The 23314-nt window shown below is 46.4% G+C and overlaps 1 protein-coding gene across 1 annotated transcript in view; it reads right to left on the bottom strand.

Annotated features, from left to right (window-relative positions):
- Positions 1 to 22789, bottom strand: part of LOC143283429 (putative ATP-dependent RNA helicase DDX10) — a 54833-nt gene extending 32044 nt beyond the window's left edge. Inside the window, exons 1-6 of the mRNA XM_076589665.1 lie at positions 22591 to 22789; positions 21540 to 21600; positions 11725 to 11855; positions 9199 to 9357; positions 7604 to 7724; positions 1505 to 1619 (exon numbers count right to left, since the gene is read on the bottom strand). Coding sequence (XP_076445780.1) covers positions 1505 to 1619; positions 7604 to 7724; positions 9199 to 9357; positions 11725 to 11855; positions 21540 to 21600; positions 22591 to 22755 — 752 coding nt within the window. The 5' untranslated portion in view covers positions 22756 to 22789. The remainder of the gene's footprint in view (positions 1 to 1504; positions 1620 to 7603; positions 7725 to 9198; positions 9358 to 11724; positions 11856 to 21539; positions 21601 to 22590) is intronic.
- Positions 22790 to 23314: the final 525 nt, after the last annotated feature.

Genomic DNA, 23314 nt, shown 5'->3' on the forward strand with positions numbered 1-23314 from the left:
TAGCTGTGCTGGACTTCAGTTGGTGAGTTTGCTTTGTTTTCAACCGCACTTGCAGTGATGTATATGTTGTACCTGTCTTTGTTTATGTCTGTAATGTGTCGAAGTGCAACATTTGTATTGAAAAAAAACAACCATAATAATTAACACAAAAATCAAAATATTTCACTTGTACCAACATCATTTATTGCGCCAAAACACAAAAATTCCATCATTCCTCTTGTTTAAAAAACAACAACCAGGAAGTCATTTGGTTCAAAAACAAAAAAGTTATAGTAATTTGAAATCAGTAGGTGTAATTTCTTGCTCTTTCTTGAAAATCAGCTGGTGCCAGGGAATGTTGCACTCTAAACTCACTGGTGGTGAAAGGGTTAAGAGCCTAAGTTGGTATCAAAGTTCAAACACAAAATAAAAATCAATAAAAGAAACAAGACTTTAAAATATAATACAAGTGAGCAATACAAAAAAAGTCCATTGGCCTCAGGTTTTTTGGACTGTGTTCTCTTGTGTTGTGGGGTACTGTATTTTATCAACTCTATAATATTGTGCTGTATAATACATAGCATTACTCTGTGCTGCACTTTGTACTGTGTTGTGTTGAGTTGTGTCGAGCTATGCTGTGCTGTGTCATGTTCAGTTGTGTTATAATTATTGTTTTGAAAGCAGGGGGAAACAACTCCCTATCTTGACCCCGAACTAGCTGACCAATGTTATTCTTTTTTTAAGATGTAATTTTTTAATTTTTTTTAATAAACAAGTACATGTGGTTGAATACACTCATGACATACATCACAGTCACACTGGACAATCACTGAAACATGAGAGAAGTCTTCCAAATCAAGACAAGAAAGCTTAGCCTCAACTGGGACACTGGCCTTGAACTCCCTCCAATTTATCAGTCTGTTTCAACACCACACTCGGAAGCCTGTGGCCAGGCAACACTGATGCAGCTGTGAATTCAGTTCATTTACAGCCTGAACAACCCTAGACTTTCCTGTACCAGCTGTGCTGAGGAAGGTGGTGAGAAACCACCAAGGTATATAAGTTCAAACTTTTAATTGTGAGTGAGGAAACTTTCTTGTACATGTATCCAGAATCTGAGAACCTGTACCAACAAAAAGCACTGACTTGGGACTATCGTTGGAGGGACATAGTAGCAGTCTCCACTCTGGGGGGTACGCTCTCTTAGTCTGGCTACACAGTGAAATGATTTTTGTCATCAGCAGGGGCTCAGTAAGTGGTGTTCTAAGTATGTTAAATCATAACAGGCACTACTGAAGACCACTGTGCAGCAGTGCACAGTCTCCTCTGGTGTGTGGCGTCCTGGCGACTTAACACTGATAATTCCCTGTGGACTCTGCCACTGGGACTATGACAGATGAACCTGGGTGTGGCTGTGTTTCGGGGACTCAGAATGAGCAGTGGGAGCAATGCCACTGAACTGGTGCAGATGATGGGACAGCAAAAAAAAAAGAAAAAGAAAAAAAGAATGAAAAAAAGAACTGACTTGGTCTGGGTGGCGGAGAACATGAGAGTCTGTCGCTGTGTGGGCAGGTGACTGATGATGTGGTCCATGTCCTTGGCAAACTTGGAGTCCATGATTCTGTCAGCTTCGTCCAGCACTGAGCGCGCGCGCGCGCGCACACACACACACACACACGTCATGCTTTTAAGTCAAGTATAATACTACACCATCATATCATACAGCGCATAAAGCACACCCCTACTTTTGAAAGGAAATTTTCTATCTAAAATTACGTTTAAATAACATACTTACCGTGACCCAACTAGTGCAGACTCCGGCAGGGGTCTGACATTCCTGCCTGTGCAAACTACTATCCGCCTATGTGGAGAAAATGAAACTACAGCCGATAACCTCCCGGAAGTAGGTAACCTCCCCTTTGTCCCGCTGGCTAACGCCCTCTTTTGACGGCAATATGCCATCACCAGCGCAGCGAGCAGGGAGAGCAGGAAGCGGGGAGGACGGGAGGGTCTTAAATTTGGGTCACGGTAAGTATGTTATTTAAACGTAATTTTAGATAGAAAATTTCCTTTTAATTACACATACTTAACCGTGACCCACTAGTGCAGAATAGCGCGACAAGGTGGAGGGCTCGCCTGTTCTACTGTCTGTGTGCTGTGATGGCCTGTTGTGCAACTACCACAGAAGCGATGCCTCTTAAGCCATCATCCCATAGGTGTGCGACGTCTCTCTGGTAGAAGTTGATGAGCCATCATCCCTAAAGCGACAGATGTCCCTCAAGTAGAATTCGACGAAGTAGAGTGTACTGTGCCACCTAAGGATATTGGTGCGGGCAAAGAAGACCGAAGTCCGCAGTCGTATTGTGGGGGAGGTCTGTGGACCACAGCTGTGCTGATAAACGTAGGGCAGAGAAAATCGGGTCGGTGGGTTGAATCCACATTTTACTGAGAGCCCTTTGAATCAAAGGAAGGGAAGGAAACATGTACCCTTATAGGGTTGTCTCATTTGATCGCGGTTGAGCGTCAATGCAAGGAGATGCACATGAGGTTTGATCTGATGATTCCACATCGGATGTGGGCCGATAGTGGAAGTGATTTTTGGTTTTTGAGGGAAACTGTGGCACGAGACAGAGGTAGGTTGCCATGCTGGGCTTGCCTTAGGCATGACAGCCAGATCTGTAGAGCTCCTCCATGCGAGCTGACAGGCAATGGGCGCTCCCCCCCCATCCCCATCCCCACCCCACCCACCCCACTTTTTTGTCATTGCCAAAAAATGACAGCACTGGCATGTTGCCTATGCATAGAATGGCAGACATTTGGCAACAAAAGACTTGATGTCCCTGGTGTCTCTGGGACAGGGTTGTGTAATTGCCCAGGTAGGTATCATCACGAAGGGGCTTATGGAAGGCTTGGTGGCTTCTCTAACTGAGTGTGGCATGTTGGAGCCACCTGCAGATAGTTGTCGGTGGTCAATGGCTGGGTTGGATCAGGCTGTGGAAGTGCGTTTCATGCGCCCACATGTCACTCAGTCTCATTCTGTGGTGGAATACCAAATGGAAGAGGGTTTCCATGGGGAAAATTTTTTGCTGAAGGTTCTGTAGTGAGAAAGGGGACCAGATCCATGACAGGCCTCTGGCTGTGTGTGGTGCGCACTGAGTCTGGGATGGAGCGGGGCACGGCGGGGAGGTAAGTGGCTCAAGATGTGTTGTACTGGCTATTTACATCAAAGCACTGATCTGACATACGTTTTCAGTGTGGCCAACTGCAAGGTGAGAGCTGTATTATCAGTGGTTTCTTAATTGCAAAGGGAAATCATCTGCAGCTTAATCTTTCATGAATGACTATGTCTCTCAGACTAGAAGTCAAATTGCACTGGGACTTAGTGCTGTAGCCTTGGGCCTAACTAGCCATTGGGATCCATCCTAAGGCCCTCTTGATCGAGGGACCGGGGATGCAATTTAGGCAAAACACTCTCTACTGGAAATTGTATAATCGAATTCCAGCCCAAATAGTTGGGACAGCAGTTGCCTCCTCTGCTGTTCCGATGGTGACTGTCGTACACGACTGATTATCATATATTGTTCCTAGGAGGGCACCAATCAGCATGGGTAAATCAGGAAACAGTCGCTGTGTGCTTGAGTGATGAAGGTGTCCACCATGCAGGTTATATTGCAATGTAAGGGAGCCGGAAAGAGTTGACGGGGTCTTGTGGTGCAACCATGTGTCTGAAAGGCATGGTGCTTGTTTCCGAAGTGACAACCAAGTCATCCTCTGACAGGCCCTTGACTGAAGGCTGGGGCTCCATGATGGGATAGCCTGCCTAGGCTAGAAAACCCCTGGAAGTGTCTCATTGGAAGGACAGAGCTTGAGAAGGAGTGGCCATCTGTAACCACAGCAGTGGTTGTGTGTAGAGGCTGAAAGGATCGGGCAGGGAAGACCAAGTGCAGAAAGTGCTTTCAAACGCCAATTGTTTGAGACATCAATGCTGGATCTCTGTTCAAGCAAGGTGATGGGGCGAACTGATGTGCTTGAATGCGGCATCTGCCGTGCTGGTATGAGTGGGCAGTAAGGTACACCCCTGTGGCTAATGGACGGTTCGTTGTGCTCTGTGAGACGCATCCATCCTAGTCAATAAGCCTTTCTCCCAAATGTAGAGGAAAACAATTATGACCCAGGCCTTCTGCTACTGGAGAGGAGTGGAAGAGATGGGCTTAGGGTGATTGTCTCCTGCCCAGTGGGCAGTTTTTGGGTCCGCTAAAACTTGGAAGGCAAAGACATACACCCCTTCATGGGAGGGCTGGCTAGGATGTAGGGCCCATGTGGAGCTGTTGTCACAACCACAGTGGTGCAAACCAAGGGTTGTTGTAGGCAAGGGGGGGAAGAAGGGATGCCTTACAAACTTGGAAGGAATGAAGGGCATGTGTGTCCGGAGTGGCACCTCTAAGTTGGAATGCCTCATCCCTCCTTGTACCAGGTTAGGGCATCTCCAGCCCTATGGTTGATTGTTGTAGGCAAATGAGTTGGGTTGCCTTGTCCCTCCTTGCGCCAAGTGAGGGCATTCTTAGCCCTGTGGGAGGGAAGGGGGTGTGTGGGTCCCTAAGGACCAGCCACTACTAAAATGTGAAAGAGCATACATTCAGGCGTGAATGAGGCAGTTTTGTCTGTGAGTGCAGTCGTCCTCCGAAAGCGAGGTAGGGATGAATTTATGAAAATGAATACATACATGTGCAAAGGGAATATAAACTTCCATCAACTCAAGTACTGATGTCAGAAATATGCCAATGACAAGGGATCGAAACACAAGAAATAAGCGGCTGTATAAGCATATGTGTAGCGTGCACAGATATAGCCAAGTAAATGGGTAAGTGTGCATAATCAGTAATGGAAAGGGCTCTGTGTATGCACCTAAATATGAGATGTACATACACATATGAATAAAGTGCAAGTACGTAGGCGCAGAGAGTTCAGGGCATTGTGGACAGAAGGCTGCAAATGCAAGTGTGCCTATATTGCTATGTAGGGAATCTCAATGAATAGATGTCAATGAATAGAGATAGAAATATAATTGTACATGTTAATAAGAAAGTTGTCTGAACCTATCCCATAAGCGCACACGCATGTGTATTCTGAGGGATAAGTATACATCTATAAGTGAATAAATGTAGCAAGATATCTCATAGATATATATGTGTATATGTGTGTGTATATATATACGTATATATACACACACACACATATACATACACACACACACATATATACATACATATATATATACATATATATGGGCTTTTTTTCTTTTTTTTTCTTTTTTTGTATATATATATATACATACATACATACACACATCTATATATACATATATATAGCTATATATATATATATATCGTGATTGTTGATTGTAATAAAAATCAAAAGGGCAGAAGGGGAAATACTGTGATTTATTTCCTATTATTGTGTATCACAAGAAGAGAATGGTTATAGGACTGGTTGCCTGCAGAGGGCTGTGTGCGTGTGTGGGGGATGAAGAACCCCAAAGTTCAGTCGCCAATAGCCTGAGAAACAGCAAGAAAGGTGTAGTTGCTGTGCAAAGATGTGTAAAGTCCATGAATGGGCATGAGGACCCAATGAGAATTCGAAGAAACATCGTAGGTGGACAGCACGGGGGGCAAGAGTGACGTGCTGTGTCAGTTACAAATGCGGAGTTGTCTCCCTTGGCGCCGATATTCGGCGAAAAGGATGGTGTCTTTAGAGCACATATCCCCCAGTGTGACGTTTCCTCGCTGTAGAGGGAGGAGCGTCATGCTGCATGCGAGAGTCCGTGGTTCTATGCCACCTTAACCGATAATAATAATGTCCCTTAGTGCCGTTGGCATCCCGAACCGAATCGGTCGCCATCGGACGCGAGATGGTGGGGACATGTGGCATAATGGCGCCGTAACCAGACAAGATCGGCCCGAGCACTGCCAAGTGGCAGAATCAAGTTATCAAAAGGCACTCCGACGTGGAATTGCCGATATCAGTCTGGGTAACAGTGGAGATATGCAGTGGGGCAGAAAAAACTGTCACTGCCGAAGTTCAATGGGCTGTGCACGCATCTGCTCTGTGCGCAAGGGGTGGAGCAGGCGCTAGGTGTGGCACCAGTGCATAATTGCCGCAGCAAGTTCCCAATGGGTTGCTGGTTGTTTGGTTGAGCAGCTTGCTGAGACGCCATTAGTGGATGGGAAACAGCAGCAATCAGCGGTGTGGCAAATGGGGTAATCACCGCAAAGCTTGAAGGGACCGAGCACGCACCTGCACTGTTGGCGAGGAGCCGTGCCGGTAAAGGGAAGTAACTGCGGCGGTCACCGGCAAGAGTGCCGAAGCAGGAGTTGTCTCCCTTGGATCGGAAAATCGGACAAGGTGAGGGTGCACACGCATGGGCAAGCGTGTCCCCTAGTGGTCCACCTTCCTCCCTACCCCTGGGGAGGGCATCCCTAAGCGCCTCGGTCGCCATAGGATCCGAGACGGAAGAGGCATGCCACGTGGGGGGCGCGTGAGCCAATGTCACAGCGGCCACCACGGACGCATCGCACATAGGGCCCAGTCTAGCGTGCGGATCCAAAGCCAGTGTATGGTGGTGTGTTCCAAAGGGGTTATGGCACATTCCATTGTTGACATGGGAAAAGTGATAGAGGAGATCGACTCGGGTGTCCTACCGACTGGCAGGGCCGAGAAATGCGGATCGCGTCGACTTCGTTCGCGAATTGAAAAGGAAAGCATCAATGGCACCACTGACCTGAGTATGGGGTAACGTACCCCTAGAAGTCGCCGGAGAGGGTGCAGGAGGTGGTGGAGGTCTGGAGTCGACCGGAGGAAGCGAAGGAAGTGGGGGAGGCGTCGGGTTGGCGTTGTTGAGAGGGCCAGAAATAGAGGGCCCAGAGTGTCCGCGAATCGATATCGATCACACCTTAATTTTAGCCCGATATCCCAATCGAACCATATAATTATGTGGCCTGGTTCGAGACAAAATTTGACAAAAAACAAGAACGCCAGAGAATCGACAGACAGAAAATACAAAAAAACTTAGCCGTATGGAGAGCACAGAACAGGAGTCATAATGGCTGCCGGAAAAAGAGGGCGTTAGCCAGCGGGACAAAGGGGAGGTTACCTACTTCCGGGAGGTTATCGGCCGTAGTTTCATTTTCTCCGCAGGAATGTCAGACCCCTGCCGGAGTCTGCACTAGTTGGGTCACGGTTAAGTATGTGTAATTAAAACAAAATTTAATTTGGTCACAGATAAGGTGCATACATCACCAAGAAGAAGAAGAAAAAAAAGGTGAGAATCTGAATATCACATTCTCTTGCTATCGCATGTCAGGCCCATGATATAGAAAAAATAAATTACAAGTTACAAAGTCAATGAAAAAAAAAATCCCCCAAAATCAATGATGCTAAATGTTAGGTTGGTAACTTAAAGTTAAGGTTAGATCATTCCTCTGTTGCTGAAAATCCTAAGTCTGACTCCTCAACCAAAATCATAGCCTGCATGTACAAGTAGCAACACAGATCAGTCAAAATCAGCCAACTTCAGCATCCACTCAAATCAACAGTAACATCAGAAATAAGTAAAGAGTAACCATACCCAGTATCTTGAGGTCGTCAGCACTGAAGGAGGGCGTCTGATCCAGGTGGTGCAGAAGACGTCCCACAGTGCACACCACAATGTTGGTGTTGGCCATCAAGTGCTCCTCCCGCCACATTTTCTGCACACACAGACACATACAGAAAGTAAATACATGCAGCACACAAACATGCATTGACACAGACAAGGAAGCACACACACACACACAAAGATTCACATTTTCACACACATCCATTAAAAAAAAGTTGAAAATTTACACATTTTGTTAATAACAAGCAAAACACTCTTCTGTAACCCTGCTGCCGTACAACCCACTAAAAGGAAAAACAATGTTTAAAGAGATAGCAACAACTCATAGTTCACTCACGTTTAACCCTCAGGCTGCCTATATGACGAGATAACTCGTCAGCGCAAGCATGTACGCTTCGCTGCCACAATGACGAGATAACTCGTCATCGAAATATGACTTTTCCCTGGTTTGCATGGAGTTTGTTGACAAAAACACTGGTAGCTTTGGGAATCTTTCTATATTCTATTCATAGCTAGAAACCCCACTATGTCATGAGGTAGTCCTTGATTTGAACGTTTTGGATGAGTTACTGCCGCAATGTTTGCCTGGCTCCTCTCCTCGCTCGCTCAACAAAATGTCAGACTGACACCGTGCTCAAGACATACAATCGTAGCAAGCTAAATCAACCAAGATTGCTTTCTTTAGCTGATGTTCAGAAAGAACTGAAGCGTAACTTCGAAGGAGAAGACAGTGATGAACATTTATAGGATGATTTGATAGAAAAAATAAAGGGAGCAATCAAGAGAGTGGCCAAGATACGACTATCAGTGAGTGATTCCGGCTGTACAGCTGTAGATGATGACAGAGTGACCAAATTATTAGCAGGACACAGTGTGAGTGATTTTCTTGACGCTCAGCCAACGCGGTCTGATGAGAACTGCTTAAACTTTATAAAGTGATTGTGTGAGAGGGGTGAAGAGGAGAGGGGTTGATACCGAGGGGGCATGGCCCCACATCCATATTATCACTTGGAGAAGTCACAATGCATTGTGTATCTGTCTCTTTTTTATTTTTTACTTTTTAATTGTGGTTGTTCTAGTATAATTTGTGTGTGCAGGTATTATCCATTTGTCCAGAAAAGATATTTTAGTGCAAATTACCTGACTAATGTTTGTAATGAACAAGTTGAAAATGTGACAAAAAACAAAACACTGATTTCAAAACAACAGCATATCACTGAAAACATATAAAATGGGAAAACATCATGTGTTTTGTATTCTTTATTCATTTATTTTTCAGAAAATATATACTTTTATAAGTCTTTCTCCAATAACAAAGCGCACAGATTTTTTTGAAAATATATACTCGTTTTTTGTGAAAAAACCCTGGCAAACTGATTTACTTAAATCTTATTTTCCTGGCAGCAAAAGGGTTAACTAAATTCAAAAAGAGATACTAAATTTCCAGTAAAATGTTAACGTAATACAATACAGCATACAAAAATGGTACAGGTAGATAGGCGTGGCCGTGGCCTGTCCAGTACCGACCACAACCAACCATGTCCCAGTGTCGGTCATGTGCTCACCTTGCCCCCAATGATGAGGTTGGCGGTGAAGTCATGAAAGGTTCGAATCTTGTTCAGAACCTCAAAGATCTGGAAGGCCAGTTCTCGCGTTGGCGTGATGATGAGGGCAGCCATACCAAACACCGATGATGTCCGCGCTTTGTGCAACACTTCCAGGATCTGAAGAAAAACAATGATGAGGTGCTTGAACTGTTGAAGTGGCTGCAATGTTAACTTAAAAGTCCCATAGTCTTATACAGCCAATGGGGCAGTGAATTCATATCCACTGTGCCTTGGGCTGCGCAAAGGAAGGCAAGGCCCAATCCTCTCCAGACTCCTTCCACCACTTTTAACCTTGCTTGACAGAAGTCAGGCACCCTTTCACACCTGGGTGGAGCGAGGAAAACTGGAACAGCGTCTTTCCCAAGGACACAATACCATGCTGAAACAGAGCTTCAAACCCTGACCACTGGCGAGCACAGGGTCACACGTCCAATGCCAAACCAGCTCTGCCACTGCGTCTCCCCAAGCTCCACCGTAGCACTGACCAAAAATGAGACCCAAGACCTGAGGAAAACAGCAAGAAACAGAACAGAGAGAAACATGGTGGGAGAGCTTTTACTAGTTTTGGTTCTTCAGCTGTACAAACCTGGATTCACTGCATTTTTCAGTCTGTGACAGTCCCTCACTCACATCCTTTAAATTAAAACATGTCTAAAAACATTCCTTCTCTCACATCCTTTAAAACATGTCTAAAAACATTCCTTCTCTCACATCCTTTAAAACATGTCTAAAAACATTCCTTCTCTCACATCCTTTAAAACAAGTCTGAAGGGCGCAACAGCCCAGTGGTTAAGTGCTGGACTTTAAATCTGAGGGTCCTGGGTTCGAATCTCGGTAACTGCGCCTGGTGGGTAAAGGGTGGAGATTTTCCAGATCTCCCAGGTCAACATATGTGTAAACCTGCTAGTGCCTGTACCCCCTTTGTGTGTGTACACAAGCAGAAGATCAAATATGCGCGTTAAAGATCCTATAAGCCATGTCGGCGTTCGGTGGGTTATGGAAACAAGAACATACCCAGCATGAACACCCCAAAAAACAAAGTATGGCTGCCTACATAGTGAGGTAAAAATGGTCATACATGTAAAAGCCCACTTGTGTACATACCAGTGAACGTGGGAGTTGCAGCCCACAAATGAAGAAGAAGAAGAAAACAAGTCTAAAGTCCTTTTCAAGCAGTTTCTACATAATCAGGAAGGACACTCCATCCCATGTCTTTCTCGATGAATCTACATCTGTTTTTCTTCCATGTGTGCGTGCGTGCGTGCGCATATGCATGTGTGTGTGAGTGAATATGTGTAAATGTCATTGTGCGTGTTCTTGTGTCCTTTTTGTCTGACTGATGTGTTGTAAAACGCTTTGAGAGGTTTGAAAGCGCTATATAAATGTACTGTTATTATTATCATCTTTATCATTAAAGCACTAAAGGTTAACATGTTTATGGATTCCTTTGTGACACAGCTCCTGTCTAAACTTCTCACTGTGGACTGACACCTGGTTGTTCATACTTAATATATAATGTGTTTTGAATGATTTATATGGATACTTATATAGCACCTATCCTCGGCCGGAGACCAAGCTCTAAGCACTTTACAAACACGGGGTAATTTGCACAACAGGCTGCCTACCTGGGTAGAGCCGACTGACGGCTGCCACTGGGTGCTCATCATTCATTTCCTGTGTCATTCAATCAGATTTCAGGCATGCACACATACACACTCAGACAGACATGTAACATTTTACGTATATGACCGTTTTTATTTATCTACCCCAGCATGAAGGCAGCCATACTCCGTTTTCAGGGGTGTGCATGCTGAGTATGTTCTTGTTTCCATAACCCACTGAACGCTGACATGGATTACAGGATCTTTAACATGTGTATTTGATCTTCTGCATGCATATACACACAAAGGAGGTTCAGGCACTAGCAGGTCTGCACCTATGTTGACCTGGGAGATCGGAAAAATCTCCACCCTTTATCCATCAGGCGCTGTCACAGAGATTTGAACCTGGGACCCTCAGATTGAAAGTCCAACGCTTTAACCATTACATGTCTTCCTCTATGCACAGTACAGTAAACATGTCTAAATATGGACAATGAAAATGAAACTTTTCTATGGTCAACAGTAATAACGCTTATAAAGAAAAACTTCATTCTCATATAGTCATTTATATAAAGATATATTCAAAATACATTAAAGGTGACCTAACTAAAATCATTGCTCTGTGACAAATCAATATCATGAATAATTATGTTTCAAAGGAAAATCTCTCTCTCTGAGCTCTCTCTCTCTCTATCTATCTGTCTGTCTAACACACACACACACACACACACACACACACATACACACTACACACTCACATGCCCACACACACACTCTCACACAGCACTAACACACAGGGCACACAATGCTCGCGCACGCGCGCGCGCGCACACACACACACACACACACACACACACACACAGTATCAAGTGCTACCACTGACCGGAATCAGAAAGGCCAGTGTTTTTCCTGACCCAGTCTTGGCAGCTCCCAGTATGTCTTTGCCTTGCAGAGCCAGACTGATAGCCTGCCTCTGGATGTCCGTGGGTATGACATAGTTGGCTTTCTTCAGTCCTGGACATCAAAGTTGTCATTTGATTTTTTTTTTTTTTTTCGCAACAGAGTATTAGTTCCAGTTTCAAGAAGGAAGCAAAGAGTGCAGGGGTGGGGAGGGGTGCATGGGGGGTGGGTGGGGGAGAGGGGTTACAACACATTTGATCTGATTCTAATTCATGATGTGAGCAGTCTGATCCCCACAACTGGAAATTTCTTGAGTGTGAGTCAATGTGTGTGTGTGTGTGTGTGTGCATGCATCACTGCATGTAAGTGTGCATGTGTGTGTTTGAGTGTATGTGTATCATCTTGTATATGAGTGTGGAAGTTATAATATGAAGAACACCACTACCTGTACATGCACATGTTAAAAAATGTGTGACTGTGTGCACAACACATAATAGTTTTTCTTCTATCTCAAACTGCACAACCAGGGCAAGCAATAATCAAGAAACCTTTCAAGAAGTTACAGTAAATTTCAGAAAATACAAGAATAGACACTCATGTAATGCATACAGAGTATTTACTTTGATCAAACTCTTCCTGAAGCTGGAGAGATGACTCACCTATAATATTGGACCATCTATTTTGTTACTGGAAACATCAAGCTCATTATTGTCATAATGTTTGTGACTGCTGCTGGAAAATATCTTATCTACAAATGCAAATAATTTCTTCTGCAAGACTCCCACAGCGAAATCAGAAAAATATCCTGAAAAAATAGAAGTAAAGAGGGGTGGTGTGGGCGCATATCTTTCTCACTCTCTCTCTTTTAAACTGAGAAGTGAATGCAACAACTTCTGCTGTGTTCTTGATGCATTCATTTTTGTCTGCAAAAATTGTTAAACCTTGGTTTTCCTTTTTTTTTTTTTCATCGACCACTCATTTCAGGGCTCGACATTAACAGTTGCCCGACTGCCTGGGGCAAGTAGATCATAGTTTCAGGCAAGTATTGCCCTTACCGAACTTGCCCGGTCGGGCAAGTTATATTTTCCAAGACCAGCATGTTTTGTTTTCAAAAATATCCATCACGCATCATTTGATTTGCCATTGGTTGCTATTTTTGGACAGCCAATGGTAATTTTTCTTACAGCGTAGTTCATCTTCCGCCCATCACATCACAACTAAAAAAATCACGTCGCAATGTACTCTGATGTTCCACTTTAAACAAAAAAAACCCAACAAAACAACATAGTTTGTTTCTATGACAGACCTGTTTACCAGTACCATTTTGGGGTTAATTTGTACATCATATTGACTGAGAATACACCAGTATGCGAAAATAGATTTCAGTACAACTTCTTATGAGGAAAGAAAAAAATGTTTTGGGCAACAAGCTTCTGGGTCCACAACAACAAAGTGGGGAGTTATGACGGTGCTTGCCTGGCGATGGGTTCTTTGGAGGAAAGTGAAAACTTCACTGCCGGCACCTGCCCATTGGTGTTACATGATAGCCAGCCAGGCCTGTCTGTAGTCAGTCCAAGAGGGCAACTTACATGGATGGCTGTGCCCATCTCCCCCCCCCCCCACCCCCCCACTCTTCCTGCATGTAAACCTCACCCCTCCACTGGCAAGGTTGTCAAAATCACTGCCGCACTATCCCTTCACCACCCTCCCCTCCATTTCTTTGACCATGATCTGTCTGCCTTTCTGCCTCATCAGTCTCTCACTCTCTCTCCCTCACATCTCAGTGTGAAGGTCAAGTTCGTCAATCAAAAGGAAACGGCCATTCTGTAGAATCATAACTTAAACCAAGTCAACAAAGACATGACTTCTACGATCCTCCCCCTCTTCTCATTCCTTCACCCACCCACCCCACACACCCCCCTCCCCCAACTTTCTCTGTCCCCTCCTGAGACCACATCCCATATCGCTGACTTGCTTACCCTTAACACCCCTCCCCCCCTCCCTCACCTCCATGGTCAGACTGGGAATAGCAGAAAGGATGGAGGAAGGGTAGGGGTCAAAGTTCAGTTCTGCTGTGGGAATTGACACATATCAAAGGACATTGTGGAAAGCTACGTTGCTAAGCAACCTCCATGTAGACAGAACAGCTGTACTACTTTCCCTGTCTGGAACTGTGACCCTTCACCATCCCCTTTCACTCACACACACACACACACACACACACACACACACACACACAACACAACACACAACCAACACACACACACACATACACTCTCTCTCTCTCTCTCTCTCTCTCTCTCTGTGGCTCTGCATGTTGCTGTTTGCAGTGGAGGTTAAAAAAAGAAATAATTTCTGTGGCTGACAGTCATCTGCAAAATCATGCCAAAGGCAGTGTTTTGTCAAGTGAGACTGAGATAAAAAGGAGGAGTTTGTATTATGCTCCATGTTTGGTGATACATATACTTACCATGTCAAACTGATGCAAATTAGGCCTATCGGTTTGCTCTGCTTGGCCAAATTTTGCGCGCCTAACAGTGAAAAGATGACCCGTCTTGCCCGGTCCGCTCTTAGCCAATCAAACACCTCTAAAAGCTATAAGCGTTGAATCATTCCATGGCCATCGAAAAAAATGCCCCATGAGAACCACGGCAGAGACGCAGGGACGGACGGGCGGGCATTCGAGTTTGACATGGTAAGTATATGTATCACCAAACAGAGTATAATACAAACTCCTCCTTTTGGTGTCATATACTGTACCATGTCAGACTGATGCAGAATTTAAAGCAAATGGAGGAGGGCAACGCCTACTGGTTCGTATGGGGAGCCCTTGTAACTGAGACGGCAGTGTTAGCTGCAACAAAGGAAATCCCCTTGGAACCGTCAGCCCTGGTCATACAGAAATCCCTGAGGCAGAAGTTGATGAAGGGATTCTCAGACCGCCAGAAGGCTGCCTCCAAGACATGCTGCAGTGGCACTGAGTGCTGGAAAGCAGCCGAAGTGGCTATGGCCTGCACTTCGTGAGCTCTGGGATTAAGACAGCTGATATCCCTGTGAGAATGAGCGTAGGCTCTAGGATATGACTTGGGAAACCCAGCGGGAAATGGTGCCTGCAGCAATGTCTTTCTTGTAATTCTCATTGAGGGAGATGAGAAGACGCCTCTTAGAAGAACGCCTACGGCGAGACCTATCCCAATAGTATTTGAGACACCGAACAGGGCAGAGATGCCTATCCTCATCATCTCGGGCAAGAATATCAGACAAAGGTCTGACCCTCAGAGAGGGGGAAGGGACCTCGGGGTCTTGGTTCTTAGCCAGATACTCTTTTGGCTGGCCTTCCCAAATATCTGTTAGACAGACTCCAACGAATTCAGAATAACGCTTCCAGACTCATTTGCCGAGCTTCTAAATTTGACCATGTTTCTCCTCTCCTTCAGTCTCTCCACTGGTTGCCTGTTTCTGATCGAATAGACTATAAGCTATCCACTCTGACCTTTTCTGCAGTCAACGGATCTGGCCCCAAGTATCTTTCTGAACTCCTCCATATCTATACCCCGTCTCGCCAGCTCCGTTCTTCCTCTGATACTCGACTTCTCAGGATACCTCACGTCAGAAGTAAGACCTATGGACACAGATCGTTTTCTTTTCAATCGCTAAAGACGTGGAACAAGCTCCCTGATAACCTCCGTCATTCTGATTCCCTCACATCTTTTAAATCTTGTCTCAAAACTCACCTTTTCCCTCGGCAGTAAGTTCAATTGTGGCGGGTCCACTTCCTTTGCGTTAGCTGTGCTTGACTATGTGTGTATACATATGTATGTGTACATAACTACATGCATGTATATGAATGTGTATTGTGTGTGCGTGCGTTTATGTAAGTTTGTGCCTGCCTATGTGTGCGTATGTGTTAGGGTAGCTGTTAGACACACATGTATGTTAAAATGTGCTTGAGGAGACTACTACACATCTCCTACAAGGAGCACAAGACCAATGACTATGTGCGGAACCTGGTCAGCAACCTTGTTGGGCCCCAAGAACCACTGCTGGCGACTGTCAAACGACGGAAGATGGCATGGTTTGGTCACGTCATACGACATAACACCCTCTCCAAAACCATCCTGCAAGGGACTGTAGAGGGAGGGCGCAGATGGGGGCAGCAGAGAAAGAGATGGTCCGACAACGTCAAGGAATGGACCAAAATGACGATGCCAGATCTCCTCACGACAGCTGCCAACAGAACGGCGTGGCGAGCTATGACATCTTCCTCATGTCCCCCCAACAACCCCAGCGGTCGAGGGAATGAGTGAGTGAGTTATGTATGCAGTGTGTGTGTGTGTGTGTGTGTGTGTGTGTGTGTGTGTGTGTGTGTAGTCATATTTTGGTGTGTGTATGTAACATAGATGTAAGCGTTTTTGTAAAGCACCTAGAACAGATTTCTGGATAGTGTGCTATATAAGTATCCATTATTATTATTATTATTATAAACTCTGGAAGGAAACGAAGAGTGATGGAACCATCTCTGTGGAAGGCCAGATCTTGTGGCATTCCACTAAGACCATGAATCTCACTTCTACGACGGCCTGTGGCCAGCAACAGAAGGAAAGTGGTCTTGAGGGTGAGTAAGTTGAAAGGAATAGTATCCAATGGCTCGAAGGGTTGTTTTCGAATGAAATCCAGCACCAGGAACAAGTCCCATTTCGGCGCAATGAGAATCAGCTGTGGGCATTCCAATCTGGCTTTCCGTATCACCTTGAAAAGAACTGGAAAGGGAGGAAATTCGTAGGCAATCAGACTGCTCCAGTCTAAAGAGAGAGCATCCGCTGCCCACGCTTCCGGGTTGGCGACCAGAGAGACATAAGTGGGAAGTCTCTTGTTGAACTTTGTGGCAAAGAGGTCCACCATCGGCCGAAACCACCGCTCCCACACCCCTGAAGGGTGTCCCTGTCCAGGGTCCACTATGTGTGGATGACACTCTTGGACCTGCTGAGAGCATCTGCCAAGATGTTGGCTTTTCCTGCTATGTGTCTCGCTGAAAGTGCAATGCCCTTGCTGTGGCACCAACGGAGGAGAGCCTCGGTCCGCAGGGAGAGGTCTGCCGAGTGCGCTCCCCCCCGCCTTTGTTCACATAACATGCGACCGTCGTATTGTCCATGAACAAGCAGATGGTCTTGCCAGTGGCCTCCTCCATGAAGTGCAGGAGAGCCCTGCGAACTGCCTCCAGTTCCAGAACATTGATGTTGCATAGGCGCTCCTCCAGGGACCAAGTCCCTGCTGCATGGAGTGAGCCCATGTGGGCTCCCCAGCCCAGGGAGGAGGTGTCTGTGAAGTGTGCCACTTAATTTTGGGGGTATGGGACCCCTTGGCCAAAAGGGGGGGGGTTTTCCACCTTTATGTCCCCCGAGGGGAACCACTCGCCCAAATATCTGGGGGACCCTGGCTGTTGGGCCCCCCTAACTCAGTGCCCCCTGAAAAGGGGCTTTTAGAACCTCCCCGGGGGTGGAGGGCCTGGACCCCATTGCCCCGGAGGGGGAAAGTGTCTGCGCTGTTTTTTGGGGGGAACAGCCCTGGGCTGAGGGGGCCTCCCCGCGGGCCCCGGATTGGGCAGAGAGGGACTATCATAGACCCGTTAAATTATCCCCAAGAATCGAAAAACTGACTTGGGAAGAAGATTTCTCCTGGTTCGTAGGAAACCCCGTTGGGGAGCAAAGGTCTAGAAATCGGGGGATCTCTGGCACAGGGGGCCCCGGGGACTGGGCAGGGTAACCATCATCAGGGCAACAGAAAAGAATTTGGGTTAAAATGAAAAAGGAATGTCGAAAGGGGGGCCCAAAAGGGGGGCCCAAACGGAACCCTTTTCCCCCCCAATTAGCCAACCCCTGGTGGTTGTTGTTTTAACAGAAGGGGGCCCAACCCCCAAGGGAAATTCCGGGGCCCAAAAAAATTTTTGGGGGGGGGGGAAAAAAACGGACCCCCCAAGGAAATTTAACAAGGGGGAAAAAAAAAGGGGGTAAAGGGGAAGAGGGGGAGAAAGGGGGCTCCCAAAAACCCCCCCCGAAGAAGAGGGAAAAAGAGAGGGCGGGAACCTGTCCCCCCACACAAACAATAGGTTACCCGACCGGGCCCCGATGGATGGGGGGAATTTTTTTGAAAATAAGTCTCGAAACGGGAAATTGGGGGGTTTCCCCCTTGGGGGGCCCTTTCGGTTCGGAATTTTTTATTCCCTTGTTTGCCCACCCCTTTATTTTGGGGGGGGGTTTTTGGGGGGGGGGTTTTTGGGGTTGGTGGGGGGGGCAAAAACCCCCTCCCGGGGTTTTTTGGGGCAAAAGGGGGAACCAAAAGGGGGGGAAAACAACAAAAAAAAAAAAAAAAAGGCAGGGGCCAGCCAACCCCAAAAAAAAAATCCCAAAAGGCCCAGGGAAAAAAGTCCATAAAAAAATAAAGGCCCGGGGGAAGGGAAAAGGGGTAATGGAAAAAAAAAAACGGGAAATTTAGAAAAAAGAAAAACAAAAAAGGGGGGGGAAAAGGGGGGGGGAAAGTGGGGAAAGGAAAATTTAAAAAAAGGGGGAAAAAAGGGCAAAAAAAGAAAAAAAAGGGGGGCAAACCCCCCCCCAAGTCCCCGGGGGAAAAACCAAAAAAAAAACCAGGGCACCAGGTCCCAAACAAATAAAAGGGCCAATTTTTTCGGGCCAGAAAAAAGTCCCCCGGGGGTGGGGCAAATCCAACCTCCCCAAAGGGGACTTTGGATCCCCCCCCAAATGAAAACCCGGGGGCCCTTTTTCATAAAAACCCCGGGTATAAAAAAAAAAACCCTTTTCCCTAAAATACTTTATAGAAGAGGTGGAGAACGGCATCACGCTGAGCTAGCACAGTATTGAAGTGAAGGCTGGTAGCTGTGTCTGCAGCTGCTGTGAGACCAGATGCTACCCTATTGCCAAAAGTGTTTAACCTCTGGTCAGTGAAGAGGCCCGGCAGGACAGAGGAAGGCGACCCCGTGTCCTGATTAACCGGACGCTGTTCCCACAGCTCACTGGCCCTGTGGAGAAACGCGTCGAAGAAGGTATAAGCCGTGGAAACCTCGAGGAGGCAGCAGCGGGCCAATCTGTCCCACTCTGCTAATGTTTTAAAAGATAGAGTAGCTGAAGTGGGGAAGGTGGTGCGCTGTGAGACCAACATCCTGTCCTGCGCGGAGGGCTCTGCTTCCCTGTAGGCAGGGTGGTCCTGTGTGTACAAGGACCACACTCCGCCCTTGGAGGAATCTTTAAGGAACTTGCCCGGGGAAAAAGCACCCGGGGCAGAAAGGGACTCCCTGCCTGGAGGAGGGATGGAAGCAGCACCCCTGACAGTGTGGGCTGGCTTATTAAGCCATTCCTGCGCCATTTCTGGCACTCTGAGTCGCTTGGTGGTTCTGGAGTTAGAGTCACATGGCCTAAGGAGGGTCAAGAACAAAGTAGCCTGAGGGACTGATTCGGCATGCGTGACCCTATTGGGGAGGGTCAGTTCAAGCTCAGCTAAGTCCGAGTTTGGTTCAGGCTGGTCCCTAGAGAGGCGTGGGCTCAATCTGTCCCCCTGGGATGGGGGCGAATAGTGCTCATCTGCTTGTTCATCCTCATCCGAAGACAGGGGCTCCCACTCTTGTTCGCAGTCCATCCCCTGCTGGGTGCCATCCCAAGTGGATGTACCCGCTGGGGCGTCCTGTGAGCTATGATCAGCACAGCGGGATGAGCTGGGACAATCCCGAGCAGGGACCATGGCCACAGCTGTTATGTCCTTGACGCCTGAAGCGGGTGGGGAGCGTGTGGACCGTAGGTCCAACCATGCTTGGGATGGTGGGTGCCACACCTTCTCAGTGAGGGCATCCCTGGATGCAAGAGGGACCCATGAGTGCTGGGAGGGGACAAACACCCACTCATCTCCCTGTAGGACCGAGGGCTGGGTAGGTGGGAACTGCAGGCTCCCCAGGGCCGAGCGGGGCCCCTCGGCAGCCGTCGGTCCTGACAAGGAGGCCGTTGTGACCGTGGAAGTCACCTGTGGGTTGACAGAGGCCCAATTTGTGGACTGAGTGGCAATATTGGTCGAGAAGCTCGACCTGACTGACAAGAAGTCAATTCCCCTTGTCGGGGCTGTGTGTGTCACCCTGTGAGATGTGCTGGGTTGGGTCCGGTGGGGAGCGGACAAGGGGTTGGCCCCTGGTCCTCCCGACAACCCAGCATGCACCATAGGTGCACCCCAGTATGGGTAGAATGAGGATAACCACCCGTGGGCACCAGCCATCCTGTGACCCCAACCCCAAGGGTCACTGGCGCCTTGACCTCCATGAAGGGAAAAACCTGGCCAAGTCGGAGGGAGGTCAGGTCTGGAGGGAGGTCAGGCCTGACACACGCGGGCCTCCCCCAGCAGGGGCCTCCCCACATGCCCCGAATCCCCTCCAGTGGGGAGACTGGGGTGGCTTGGCCCAGGGTGGGCAAAGTAGAGGTTCTGACCCCCCCCACCCCCCAGAACCAACATTTTCTCCCCACCAGAAGGAGATGGGGGAGGGGGGGCGGCAGAGGAGGGAGGAGGGGGAACAACAATGGGGCCCATGAGGGCTGTCTCCGAGTGGGGACCCAGGTAATGGCCGGGCACAGCCTCCCCTTGGGAGTTCGCGCCTAGCTGCGAGTCCCCACTGCCAAAAGAGGTCTTGCCACTCCCCCCTCTCCCTGCCTCGCGCTGGGACACCCTCGGGAGGCGACGCTCGTACCCCTTTCCCCCTGGTCCCCTTCATGACCATTTTACTGGTACGAGTGTCGCCTCTGCGATCAGCGTCTAAAGACGCATCGCTGCAGTCCCTATTGGGAGGAATCATGAGCTCCAGGCCTGGGAGAGTCTCTTGCCGAGTCTCAATCCCAGCATCATGATTCCTGCCTTCGTGGGATGGCATACGAGGCATGGTACCCGCGCTTAGGCAACCAGTGAAAGGAAAGACAGGATTGACTTAGAGGTAGAGAAAAATGACCGATTCGAGGGGGCCGAGTTGAATCGAGCATACAGAATGTAAGAATACAATAAACACAGGCTTAATGCAGCAAAATAAGGCCAAATGAATACGATTAATAGCCAAAAAAGTGTAAGACAAGACGTGGAGAGCCTTGGCCAAAGGAATGATTCAGTGCTTATAGCTTTTAGAGGCGTTTGACAGGCTAAGAGCGGACTGGGCAAGATGGGTCGTCTTTTCACTGTTAGCCGCGCAAAATTTGGCCAAGCAGAGCAAACCGATAGGCCTAGTTTGCATCAGTTTGACATGGTACAGTATATGACACCAAACTTGTTTTTGGCTGTTCAAAACAACAGTTATCTTTGGTGAAACCCAACAAAACAAACATCAGTTAAAGAAAAGGGTTTGACTACTTCTTTGTGCGCATGTTTGTGTGGGCGCATGTGAGCATTTCGTGATGCATGTATGTAAGTTTCTGAAAGTTGGGCAAGTGCAAATTCTGTCCGGGCAAGTGAATTTTCCAGTGACTTGCCCGACTGGGCAAGTGGGAAAAAAAGTTAATGTCAAGCCCTGCATTTTTTTCCCAGAGGAAGTAAAACAAAGAAGCAAACAGTGCATGTTTTGTGGTTTTTGTTTAAAAAAAATTGTTTGCTCAGTTGTCTTTTGTGCTGAAATAAGTGAAATTATTGACTAAAATAAGAACTGGGCTGGAATTGTTTCCTTTTACATTCTAAAAAATTTCTTTCTTATGTTTATTATAGATCATATTACTATTATTAGTGTTCTAGATATTCATACAATATCATACATACTGCAATTCTACTCACCATTCAGTGTATTCCTTGACAATGGAAAGTCAGCAAAACTGTTCACCTTGGAAGCATCAATCTGCCCACGCACACACACACAAACACATATTTTTGTGTGTGTGATACACCAATTACTGAATTAGGCATACAACTAAAAGGATGTTCTCTGGCATCATTATGGTAACTCAAGAAAATCACACACATGGTCCATATCAACACTTAGCACAAAGGTAAACAAGTCAATTACGAATAAAGTAATAATTCATAATCGACTGGTGCAACAGACACGTGGTTAAAAAACCCAAAAAAACCAATTGATTTATTTTTGTCTAAAACACAGATAAACAAAACAAAGTAAATAACATTCAAACTGCAAACAGAAATAAAACAATATTCAAGGACAGTGGGCAATTGTCATGGGTGACTCACATTTTAAAAGTAAACACCATATTTCACTTGTCCCTTTTCATTAACTTTAATTAAGCAATTTAATTAACCTCCAGTTAATATTCATGACAGAAACTGAGAAACAGGAGTATTAATAAGCAAGAAGGCTTTTGAAATGTCTTTCCTGTTTTTGTACTGGCCAATTTCCTACTTTCACTACAACAATAGTTTGGCTTCTTTTATTTTTACTATTTTCAACCGGCCACCATCGTCCAATGGTTGGTGCATATCTTTAAAATTTGTTTAATTTCCTCTGTGTGTGTGTGTGTGTGTGTGTGTGTGTGTGTGTGTAAAACAAACATAAGACATGCTATCACAAACATACACATCCATGTATACAGATGCATGCAGAAGGACCAAGACTTATTTAGAATCTTGAACAGATGTCAGGTGGGAACAGACCGAAAACTCCAACAAGGACCCTTGATTCCATCTGTCCTTCTGACACCAAAGATCAACCTTAGTTTTTCCTCTTGCAGTCGCTGCCTGCTACTAATCACATCGGACATAGTAAGCTATAAAACGTACAAGGTTTAAACCTATAAACACTACTCTACAATTTCCATCTCTTGTTTCTGAACAATGAGCCATTTGATTCTTTGAGTAACATTGTTTCACTTACTCCCGAGTCGATCTTCTGCTGAAGCTCGTTTATCTCATTTTCGACAACCTGACTTTTCTTCAAACCTTTATCTTTTCCTTTCTTTAAGGGTTGACTGCGGTGTGCCCTCTTTTTGAAAGAAAAGGACTGGCCAAAACGTTTAGTGCTTTGCTTGAAGTTCGACATGTTTGTCTCACTTCCACACCGCGTGTTGAGCTGACCGGATATGGGAACCGGATGTGTGATCAACAAGGCCATAGGTTCATGTCCACAGTTGCAAAATAGAAACAGGACAACTTCAAAATCGTCCCTGTGTCGCCCACGCCATAAACACCCACCGAGGGATGAACAATCACAAAAAGCAAAAGCAGTGTGGTTGTGCTGGTGATAGTGGTGATTAAATAGTGTGTATTAATTTTTAACAATTGCTTTAGGATGCGGATTATGCATGTTAAATATAATTATATAATTACATATATATATATCTGTGTGTGTGTGTGTGTGTGTGTGTGTGTGTGTGTGTGTGTGTGTGTGTGTGTGTGTGTGTTTTGTTGTTGTTGTTGTCGTTGTTGCTGTTTTTGTTGTTGTTCAGTGTTGTTGTCTTCTTCAGTCCTCTTTTTCTCTCGTTTTGCGTCTTTTACTGTAGCCATAAGTGTTCTTTGACATTGGTAGGGGGGAGACGGCTACTAGTACTCAGTGGTGATAGAGTGAGATATGCTGCATGTGGTAATGGGAAAGAACAGCC

Source organism: Babylonia areolata, chromosome 6 (assembly GCF_041734735.1).
Source record: "Babylonia areolata isolate BAREFJ2019XMU chromosome 6, ASM4173473v1, whole genome shotgun sequence".
Taxonomy (NCBI): Eukaryota; Metazoa; Mollusca; class Gastropoda; order Neogastropoda; family Buccinidae; genus Babylonia; species Babylonia areolata.